Source organism: Leptinotarsa decemlineata, unplaced genomic scaffold (genome assembly GCF_025532065.1).
Source record: "Leptinotarsa decemlineata unplaced genomic scaffold, Ldec_3_MD MMD2_tig00026307_RagTag_RagTag, whole genome shotgun sequence".
Lineage (NCBI taxonomy): Eukaryota > Metazoa > Arthropoda > Insecta > Coleoptera > Chrysomelidae > Leptinotarsa > Leptinotarsa decemlineata.
In genome coordinates this window covers 12,621,463-12,633,869 of record NW_027412681.1, presented here as the reverse complement: position 1 = coordinate 12,633,869, position 12,407 = coordinate 12,621,463, and the positions used below count along the sequence as shown (strand labels likewise).

The following is a 12,407-nucleotide window of genomic DNA, read 5'->3' as shown; positions in this document are numbered from 1 at the left end:
TTTTTTATATCTTTTAAAAACAGGGAAAGCGAGACTGGGAACGGAATTGGAATTTTGGAATACGATAGAACCACGAACATCAGACAATAGAGGAAAGGAGATGAATGTGTTGGAAACATTGGAAATAAATAAATTGTACAAAAACCGCCATTGTTATTATATTTACTTATTTCTACACTTTCGTAGGCATCTAGATGCCTGTTGTTATTAACTTATCTAACTAATCTTAATGAATTAAAGTCTGTCGAATGGTTTTGTGGCAAAATATGATGGGACTTCCATATTTCAGGTGTGCTAAGTGTTCCTTATATCTTATTTAAATAGATCTTTAGTGTGTCCATGATATTTTGCATCGCAGTCATCACATTTTATTTCGTAAATTCCAGACTTTTCCGAATTCTTGACTTTGTCTTTTGGGTTTCCTAAAAGGTTCTGTAGTGTATGACTTGTTTCAAATACTACCTTCAAACCTAGTTGCTTGAGAATCTTTCCGAAGTTCTTCGTGTATTGGTGGTATGGAACTGAGATTTAATTCTATTGGTTTTCGTCGTTTCTAAAAGTTCAGATTTCCTTCATTCTCAATCTAAACTTTTTCTTCCATCTACAATACCCCTCGAGAAACCGTTACTGACTCCTATTTTCGGTATTGTCCGTTTATCTTTAGTGAAACTCTCATGTGTGTGACGAAAGTTCAAAAGACGATGCACTAGAAAATTCAGTCCAGTACGTTTGTGTTGTTCACAGGGATGTGAACTGTCACGAATATACCTGTAAGTGCTTGTTTCCTTCCTAAGTACATCATAATCTAGCTTTCCACATTGGCTCCTCATTACCAAAACGTCGAGAAATGGAAGTGGTCCTTTATTTTCCAACTCATACGTGGATTTTATTGATGGAAATCTGTTATTCAAAAAGGAAAGAAAGTCTGAATTGGAGGGGTGATTAATTTTTGGGAAAGAAAGTTTTTGGCTTTCTACTACTCCATCTTGATACAAAAAAAGGATGAGGAAATCTTCCAAAGGAAGGAAGTAAAATAATTTTTGTCAGACACAAACTGAAAGAAAGACCTCCTGAAACAGCTACTTTCATATAAACATTGGATTACACGAAAAAAAAAATTCTTTCGAAACAAATATTTCTATATGAACACTGATTTATACAGAAGATACTTTTCTCTACTCAGTTTGTATTTCAAACATTCGTTGTGGAATAAAAATCAGATATCATTCACATGAGTTCTACTATAAATGAATGGTAACAAATTGCACTTACATGGAAAACTGTCATCCTCACTAGTATACATATATATACATACTGAAAGTTACTTCTTTGCATGATCTACCCATCCATGTATAAAGTTACTTATTTTCTAATTGATTACTTCCTTCCTTTCTTTGGAAGATTCCCTTATCCTTTTTTTGTATCAAGATGGAGTAGTAGAAAGCCAAAAACTTTCTTTACCGAAAGAAAATCCTCAATATTTGATTTTTTGTTATCGAATATCGCGAAAACATCGTTCACATACCTTAGCCATATCCCAGGAAAATTCTTTGACTTTTCCTTGGTGTCAATGTCGAATTTGCTCATGTACAAGTTTGCAAGGTAGGGGACAAGGGGTTACCTATAGCCGTTTCCTCCTGTTTTGTTTCACACACAAATTAGTGAGAGAAAAGAATTCATTAATTTTGTTATTGTTGAAATTATTTTTCTCTAGTAATTCCCTGAGGTATTGTAAGGTTTGTGGAATTGGGACGCTAGGAAATAAAGAACTGATATCAAAGGAAACCAAAACCTCACTTCCTTGCAGAGCTATTTTTTTTTGTATGTTGTATGAACTCTAAGGAGTTTTTGATACTAAAACCTGGTTTCGCAATGGGCAAGCCTTCCTTAGTAAGACATTTTGCTATTTGGTAGGTAGGAGATCCAATAGATGACACGATGGGGCGCATTGTTAGAATATTGGTCAGATTAAGTTTAATAATAAACAATTTATGAATACAATGATATATGTGTTTTGATATACTGGACATAAGGATTCCGTGGGTGTCTATAAAATTTATTTAGTGTTGTCAATTTCAAAATGTTTGGGAAAGAAAGTTTTTGGTCTTCTATTGGGAAATTAGTCTTAGCTACCTCGAAGGCCTAAGTAATCTCCATTTCAGATGGATATGGCAGATATTGTACGTTTACAAAACCACAACACCTGTTTTACTATACAACAGTTATCAGGTATGTTCAATACCAACAAGCTCGAAGAAGCTATTATATAGTGAAAAAAGTGTATTAAAAAACACTTCATTGTGAGATGAACACACAGTTTTACAAAAACTCAACACGTGTTTCGCCATACATTGGCTTCTTCTGGCGATGCTTCACTAACTCACTTTTTTCACTATACAATAGCTTCTTTGAACTTGTTTGTATTGAACATGCCTGAAAACTGCCGTACAGTAAAGACCTACCCGAAGAAGCCATTGTATGGCGAAACGCGTGTTGCCTTTTTGTAAAACTGTTTAATGAAAATCTCACAGTAAAGTGTTTTTTGGAGAAATAATAGTGAATGTTTTTATTGTTTCTACAATAATCTTCATATGGCGGGATTGAATTTCTGGACGTGAATGAAATTCAAGGCAGAAATTGCTCTTCTACAATCGCACAATGAAGTATTACTAAGTTCATTAGTTAACCCTGCGTCCGAGGTGTCTACTTTCGTAACATTTGTAGACACGTGGGGTGTGTGAGACCCCAATATGACTTTTCTGTTAAAATTTAACTTTTTTTTGCATTTTAACATAGTTGTTATGAGAATTATATTCTGTAATATATCTTCATGCAACAAAATGAAATGATTTTTGATTTACCAAAACGACCAAAATATAGTTATATTCCGATCCTTTTTTTCATTAGAGCCACCGTTTCTGAGATACGACGAGTCAAAAAGTTGTAATCGTCATTATATGCACACGTTTCCACGCCTCCCATGAGGTAGTGTACTTAGCGCATTTTGTTTAAGGTGGTTTCCCCAGAAGACCTATTCCACATGTCTGTTGTGATTCTGTCAAATTGTCAAATTGAGAACTTGCATAATAAAATATATTGGGAAGGGTTGTAAATTATAAAAGCGATTGAAATTAAAAAAATGGAAAAATTTATTCATCTGAGTCATAACCTTCAAATACTTCTTCTTGTCGTTCTTCTTCTTGGTCTTCTTCTTCTTCTTCTTCATGATCTTCTTCTTCTTCTTCTTGATGTTCATGCTGGGTGTAGGGCAACTGCGTCAAGAGTGATGTATCGCATATTTCCTTGTTGGTATCAAATGAATCCTCCACTATTGGTGATTCAGGCCATGACTGGCCTTGACAATGTGTACATGCCAGAGAACACAACAGTCCAACTTTTTTACAATCACATTTAGCGCTGCATCCCTTTTTACAGTTGCAAAAAATTGTGTTCAGCAGTTTTTCCGGCGCATGTGGGAGTAAAGTCTGAAGAGGTTCTAATGCATTATCGACCAACTTCCAAATCCAGTCTTTTGGGTCTAGCTGATAATCAAGTCACACTTGAACTTGGTAAAATACCCGGAAAAGATGATGATGAGCAGCAACTGAGGTTGGAGAAAGACAAGCTAATTGCACCTGTTTCTTACGGAACATGCATATCGATACTTATCTGAGCAGGTGGTTTTTTTCGGAGCTTTGTACATAGAAAGAAGAAACTGAATCCCGTTGGTGATAATTTCTTGTTGAGTCGAATTACTTTTTTTGAAAACTTCAGCACATTGAACTAAATCTTGTTTTTCAAACATTTTAAAGACTGTTGCTTTACCAATCCTGTAAAATGCAGAAGTCGTATCACAGCCAGTTATTGCGTGTAAAAATAGTACATGATTTTGACTCTTTGCAAAAGTAGATAAACTTTTTGACGAATATATTTCGATTTGACTTTGAGCTTTTCCTGGCTTTAGAAAGAAAATAGTTTCTTCAGGTGGAGTTCGAGCAGTAAGAAGTACGAGTAAGTCTACATCTTCACAAACAACAATAGTTGTATTTGTCAAATTAAATTGCTCTATAGCTGTTTCAATAATCAGTACGTCGGCATCGTTATTAGCCTGTTTAACCAATATATTTTCGCCAATGAACTTATCCTTCAACATTGAAATGAACCGAGATTTGTTGTGAGTATTTGCAAGAAATTTCTGTTGACTGGTAGGAGGTCATAAGTTCATCAAATTGAATATCGGAAGATGAAGATGTTGCTAAAGTTCGGCGACGTTGTTCTGCAGCTTTGATATTTCTCGTGCAATCATCATAGCCATCAAATACGACCGTAAGTCTGGCACCAAAATGTCTATGAACATACTGAACGTATTTATCTAAGATAATGCTAAATGTTTCTTCACTATCCCACACAACACGATGTAGTAAGTATCCACCGTCAATGATGTATGTCGTATTAGTATTGTTAATTTCAATATATTCTTATATTTATACTTATGTATACCAATAGAAAAATATTTTTACTTAAATTACATTCTCAGAGATGTATATACGTGGCATACTTATGCATAAAATGACGATTACAACTTTTACAACTTTTTGACTCTTCATATCTCAGAAATGGTGGCTCTAAGAAAAAAAAGTATCGATACATTTTTTGTAGAGAATTTTATGATCTTCAATTTTTATTTTGGATAATTTCATGATAACACACCGTTTTCCTGAAAATCGCGAAATACCAATTTTTTTCGAGATTTTTGACCTACGACCTCGAATAATTTTTTTTCCAGGCGTCGCAATCATTCGGAATTTCAAAATTTATGTACCATCACTCTTATTTTTTAGTCTAATTTGACCAGACTAAGTATCTACTCCCCCTTTTGTCGAATGAGCCTTTTTCCTGAGAATAGTACAGCAAACATGTCACGAGAGGCAGCACTAGTAGTAGGGACAAACAGTGTTATTTACGTAATATTAATGTATTACTTAAAAATATAAATCTGGTATAAAAAATTATTTGGTACTAGTATAATGCCAACGAAGCATTGCTGTTTTGCGAATTGTACGTCGGATAATCGATATCCGGAAGAAAACGTGTTTTTATACCATTTATAAAACCTCATAATAATGACAGCACTGATTCAAACATACGTCAAACGACAACTGATTTGATATGTGAATGTGAGGGTGGCGGCTATAGGCTTGTCGCCTACTTGTCCGGCACAGCACAGCACAGCGCTGTCCGTTGCCTGATGGCGAGGGACAGAAACTTCCCAGGCACGTTCGGACAAGTTGATGCTGGCAAGCACTGGCCGTTGACAGGCTCAGTTGGCCAGTCCATCACAGCACGTACCGTTATTTGCTAGACAGGATCGGAGAGCTGGAATCCTTTTCAGCGGCGGACGTTCTTGGCTGTGTCATGCCGGGCTAGTGGGGCAGTTGTCTATTCATTTTCCTTGTTCCAATCCTATACGTATTATGACGGGTGCTGTGCTGTGCCGGACAAGTGGGCGATAAGCTATATTACTGAATATATCCGACGTTGGGGCGCCAATTTCGAAAAGTTATACGGAATTTTCTACAGCTGAGGTACGTCACACCCCACGTGTCTGACGCAGGGTTAATTTGGAACTGATAGAATAATAAATAATTACGAAATAATATGAAACTATTTGTTTACTGGACGTTTTTTCATAAATCTTGACACATCGCTGACTATGTCCAAATTCAGCACTCTTTCCAAACACCATAACTGCAACACTTTGTTGATGCGTGTTTCACCAACCAAATTGGCGCGTCTGCAGATAACGAAGTCTATTCAACCGCAGTTCTGATATTTGGAAACAGAGTGCTTGTTTCAGATTCACTTAACACCAGAGATTTCAATTATGTGTTTTATCGTTAAATATGTTTCAGCCAGATTCAATAAGTTGCGGATGTGTAGACTGCCCTTCGAGTTGTGATGGTAACAAATTCGATGTCATTGACGACACATTTTTACTGTTCGGACAATTCAAAATCATTTCCTTCGCTGTATCAATGTTGATACTGATTATGGGCTTAACCAGTATGGCAGTCATAATAATATTCAGAAACACTTCATGTAAAATTGGTGGATGTGGAAAAATTGGTAAGTAGGAAACTATCGATGATTTTATGCAGTGAAAATTTTCATTTCTGCCTGAGGAAGCTATTGATAAGCGAAAACGTGCGCAGTTTCAGAAACCTTCGGTATCGACCAGTTCCATTCATATTTTTGTTTATTATAAAAGTTGCTACAAGAATTTATTTCGGTTTTCTCGTCATTAAATATTCCTCAAAAATTCATCATTTGAATCATATCCATTACCATACCTTTGTTTATTCATTGATATTAACTGAACTGAACTACGAGTAGAGGAGCATTGGGCACTTTTTTACATAGATGGTAGTAAAACTGTTATTTTTTATCTGTCATTGTTTGAATTCCTGGACTAATTCACATTGACGTTTATTTGTATTAGTTGCTAAGATAAGAATGAAAATAAAGTATTGTTTTTGACTCTCTATAAACCGAATTTCAAAAAATTATCAAAAATTGGTCATTCGGCCTGACATAAAGATATTTTATACATTTTAGGTAAGATTAATAATTAACAAACATTTGTTGATGATTAATCTCACCTAAAATGTATAAGATACCTTTATATCAGGCCGAATGACAGATTTTTGATAATTTTTTGAAATTTGGTCTACAGAGGATCAAAAACAATGCTTTATTGTTATTCTTATCTTAGCAACTAATACAAATTCAAACAGTAACACTATCATAATCAAAATTGTATTCCAAATATATCTAACATATATAACTGGCAGTAATCATTGCTAAGAAAATTTTTGGTATTATAATTAGTCTAAAAGTTACAAAAGATCTTCTGACACATGACCAAAAAGCCCAAACCTCCCGGTGGTCGAGAGGTTTGTACTCAATATGCAACATATTGCTTCATTATACTACTATGCTTAATTATTAAAAAATATTTCTATAAAAAATTGTAATACAAATATTTTTTCTTATCATAGACTTCAAAAAAATCAAACAAAGTGACTTAAAATCAATACTTCACTTATATTTGGTATGACCCAGAACGGCTTGTAAAATTTATATTTTGAGCTGCCATCAAATCTGGGCCACAGACAGTCATATCTAGGGGTTGCAATTTATGGCTGCAGTGCGGTGGGAAAGTCATTACAACAATGCCTGATTTTTTAAAGAAATCGAGAACTGGAATACTGAAATATGGCTCTCGTGATTATCCAACAGCGAAAGAACTGGCGAAGAAGGCTTTGGTTTTGTGTGTTTTGCGAAATCGAATTACCAATTGTTTATGCTTCGAGGGCCTTTACGAAAGGCGAAATAAACAAGGCCACAATTGAGAAAGAGTTATAGTCTATTTCAAAAGAGTGTAGAGTAATAAAATCTCATTAAGTATTCAAAAGCGCTACAGGGTGATCCGTCAATAAATTCTGTCACTTCCCTAGTCCGCATTGCAAAATTATGTCGTTTCATAAAGAGCAGGTAGGTATCACCCTGTTTTAAGGGATTTGTCCATTGTTATCGACGGATAAATACTGAGCCAGAGGCGCGCTAGTGGGATAATTGCCAAAAGAATATGCATTCATAAAAATTATATTAAAGGAAATAAAAATTTAATACAGCAGAACAGTGTTATTAAAAAAATATAAAATGTAACAATAAAATATATACGAACCGAAATCGGGAAATACTCACAAACACACACGAACGAACTTTACGTATTGAAACACTTGTGGGGACTTTAAATCAATTTATTCACAAAAACGACAAGAACTTTACTGGATACGTTATTACAATTTGACACTTGAACAATACTAAAACTGTGAACTTCCCTTAACGTTTAACAACACTCTATTTATACCCTAATTGAATGTTCTAGAGATTACTAGGTACAATTTTCGAGAACCTTCCGAGAAAATAATTATTCAGACTACCCTTAATTCTAAACCCTAACCTAAGCAAAAGTGTCACTGTCACTGATACACTGGTCTCTGTCCAGATTGCTTATCCCGCTACAGTATATTTACAATTCAATTAAATTATTCTACATCAGTATAGTCTTCATCCGAAGAACTGTCATCATCCCCTGGTGTTATAATTATAGGGTCAACCACCTGATCGACCAAGTTGTCCAGTTCCCACATTTTATCTTCCTCTTTTAAAACATGCTGGATTGCTTTTTGCCAGTTTTCTGATGTGATTTCCATAATGGCTTGATCAAACAATACCTTGACATCTTTCATTTTAAATGTGGTATTGTGCCTTGCAACATATCCTTTAACTTGTGCCCATATAAGTTCTATAGGATTTAATTCGCAATGATATGGCGGTAGGCGCAGCACAGTTACTTTATACTTTTCTGCTACATCTTCTACGGCATATTTCATGAAGCGAGATTTATGTTGTTTTACTATGGCTAGTAGTTCCTTCTTTACTGAATTCGTCTCAAACTGAATACCTTTATTTGACAGCCAGTTAATAATTTCTTGCTTTCTCCAAGCTGAAGTTGGTACCTTCTCTAAGCGCCTTGAATGGTAGCTTGCATTATCCATAACCACGACCGAATCAGCTGAAAGAAATTTTAACATTTCCCCGAAGTAGTCTTCGAAGACATCCGAATTCATGTCCTCATGATAATCTCCCGTCCGGCACGACTCAAAGCTTAACAAACCTTCTTTTAAAAATCCGTCTTCGCTTCCAATGTGAGCAATTATAAGCCTCTTCCCTTTTCCCGAAGGCACTTTAATACCCGTCGAAAGGCCTTCTATGAAAGCTTGGCGAGAACTTGTTATATTTTTATCTTGCCACATTTTTTTGACTATATAACCTTCGTTTATCCACGTCTCATCAAGATAAAAAATTTTCTTTTGCTCTCTGCGGTACTGCTTTATAGTTGTCAAATATTTTCGTCTCCAGCAAACAATTTCATCACTTTCCAGTAATAGTGCCTTTCGATTGTGCTTTTCCCAGGCAAAATTCATACTTTTTAAAGTTTTCCATAAAAGTTTTCTGGATATCAAAGGAATATCGTTATCTTGGCTTATCTCGATAAATATTTTTTCAAGAGTGGGTATTTCCTTTTTAAAATAAAACGAATGAACTTTTCTTCGAATGTCACATTTGGTGTCTTCATCTAAGATTTTTATTGGTCTTCCTGATTTTCTCTTGCATGGACTTACCTGGCCTGATATCTTTCTTTCTCGCAATAATTTAAAAATCGTGGACTGTCCAATTCCAGTCATTCGGGCACATCGCTCAACACTTTCTTGCACAGACAAACTAGGGTGATCGTGTTTTATGCAATCATATACATTTAAAATTATAACTTTTTCGCAAACAGATAGCGGAGAATTTTTTACACTTCTTTTCTTTGGAGTAAATGTCCCCATTTTATAACTTTTTCACTATTTCTATATCACAATATCACTGTACGTTTAATTGGTGTAGTAACAATTACTATTATAACTCGAATATTTAAGACACCATTACAATATATTTAAACCCTTTTTCTTAATTACCTGGGTTTAATAGGTATTGCATGATTGGTGGGCAGGGTCAAAAAGGGATTATTATAATGACATGGCACCTCGGAACTAAGTGTTAACCCTTTTTTGAGAAATCATGCTCAAGTATATGAACCCAAATTGCATATTAAATAAGTTTACAAGAACCACTAAAATTAATCTTAATCTTTTTTTAAGAAATTTTACTTACCTAAATACATGTAGGTACTTAGTTTTAGACCAAATTACTTCCCAAAAATGGCCTTTTATTATTATCCATGTCTGTAATTTTTAATTTACTTTAATTATTAAGTTTAATAATCCTAAGATTTGCCTACGCCCATGGACGACAACGAAATTCAGGCAAATTTTATGACACTTCATGATTTATTACTCTACACTCTTTTGAAATAGACTATAGCTTGTCTATTAATTTGCTATGAAAGATCCTTCCTCCAAATTAACGCGTATGCGTTTAGATCTAGAGGAATATGGCTTTCAGGTAGAACCTTAAAAACATCCCCTCCACATCTACACAAATTTTCGCTATAACACGTTCAATGACAAAACAATTTCATAATACAAATACGACCAATACGACAAATACTAGCCCAAAAAATAAAAAAAGAAAAGTTTTTCAAACCACTGACAACATTACAACTATAAATATCTCTTATTTAAAATTTGCGATCAAGCCAGATTATCTTCGGATAATCCTGGGTCAAAATAACAAGATCAGCGATATGGAAACAATACATTTTGCTAATGACAACTTTTCTTTAGAGAAAGTGTTGTTTGAGCTTGAAACTTTAGCTAGCAAAAATAATATTGATGAATTAAAATTGAAAACTAAGGATACTATATTCACAATATGTACAATAAATGAGTTCAAAGAAAAGGGTATAAACATATTGAAAAATTTAAATATAATTCTATATGATGAACCCACAATTATCACAAATAGAAGCGAAAAAGAAAGACTTATAACAGAGTACCACGATCATCCACTTTTTGGTGGTCACTGTGGACATAAGCGGCTCTTGAAGAAAATCAGGACCAAGTTTCGTTGGAAAAATATGTCTAAGGACGTAGCGAACTATGTAAGATCTTGCCAAAAATGCCAAATAAATAAAGGTAAAATTGGTCATAGGGAACCATTGGTGATTACACCAACGCCTCAACGGCCATTTGATATTACGTGTATAGACACCATAGGACCATTTCCTAAAACATCAGACGGTAATTGTTATGCGGTTACAGCTCAGTGCGAATTAACAAAATACGTTGTTATAGCGCCTGTAACTAATAAAGACGCCTTAACTATCGCAAGGGCCATAGTTGATAACTTCATTTTGGTTTATAGTCCTATGCGCGAAATACGGGCTGATATGGGAACTGAATATAAAAACGAGGTATTAGAACAAGTGTGGAAACTACTAGATATCCAACAAAAATTCTCCACTGTCTACCATCATCAGAGTATAGGTGGCTGTGAGAGAAATCATCGGGTACTTAACGAGTATGTTAGAATGTACGTTAACGATACACACACAGACTGGGACAAATGGATGAAATTTTATAGTTTTTGTTACAATACGACCCCCAGTATATATCATAACTATACACCCTTCGAACTAGTTTTTGGAAAAAGACCCGAACTGAAAAACGCACTAACTGACAAAATAGACCCAGTATATAACCCTGACGCCTATTATTTAGAGTTCAAATACCGCTTGCAAATTTCTCACCAAAGGGCTAGAGATTTTTTAATCAGGGAAAAGAAGAAACGTAAAATTGAATATGATCAAACTTCAAAATCCCTTAATTTCAACTCTGGAGACTTGGTTACGATAACAAACGAAAATAGATCAAAGTTTGATCATTGGTATAAAGGCCCATACTCAATCGTTAGTTGTGACAATGTCAATTGTGATCTAAAAAACCTTAAAGACAATAAAATTACGACAGTGCATAAAAACAGAGTGCAGTTATATATATATATATATATATATATATATATAGTGAGAAATAAAATAAATAAATAATGCGTGGTTCAGACTATTAAATTATTGTAGACGTATCTGTAATTTAAGTAAGTATTACTAATAAGTAGGGATAATGAAATAATTTTGGGTAGTATCTATTTTTTGGTAGTTTTACGAGAAGGGGATAAAAAAAAAAATTAATTCGTTTATACTGAATAATAGATCAGGTTGTGCAATTTTTATGTGTAATTCTAAAATGGTCGGCAATAGATGGCCACTATTTTCTTTTGTAGCTGTAAGAATGAATGACCTTCATTTTCGGCAGGAATGAAGTTCATTCTTCTAAAAGGGGGAGATGTAGTGCCCTTTAGATAATTGTACTTATTCTTTTAAATATTTATTTATGTATATCCACCCTGTACATTAATCATTTTCATTTATAACTAGGTCATATTTTTGCTAATATTGCAAATATATTTATGTAGGATATGCAAACTGTATCGATAATGAACGATTTGTCAATTGTAAATCAGAATGAGAAGAAAGACAATAGACTGAAGTAAAAACTCCATCAGCTTTTTAATTTTCACGTCCTTCCTTATGAAACAACCTTTACATATATATTTTGAAAAATATGGTGCTTTCATACACCCTGAAGTATGTGCTGCTCCATCTGATTCAACAGGGGCATCATTTAGCATATATGTTCTGAAATTAACCCGTGGGAATATGAAAAATGGTGGTCCCTCTTTCAGCTGACGCCCAACTTGCTGCCCAACTTGCTTAGTGCCTTTGAAAGCAATCACTTTCTGGGTTTGTTGTACTGTTGATAATCCAGTTTCAACTA

At 34.4% G+C, this 12,407-nt stretch overlaps 1 protein-coding gene across 2 annotated transcripts in view; it reads left to right on the top strand.

The window, feature by feature from the left end:
• The window catches only part of LOC111502706 (NPC intracellular cholesterol transporter 1 homolog 1b), a 111,637-nt gene that overhangs the window by 29,017 nt on the left and 70,213 nt on the right, over window positions 1-12,407 (top strand). For both annotated transcript variants that reach the window (XR_012466989.1, XM_074181005.1), the window contains exon 6: window positions 5,913-6,126. Coding sequence is in view for 1 of the 2 variants with exons in the window: in XM_074181005.1 (XP_074037106.1) it covers window positions 5,913-6,126 (214 nt within the window). In the remaining variant the exon portion in view is untranslated. The remainder of the gene's footprint in view (window positions 1-5,912; window positions 6,127-12,407) is intronic.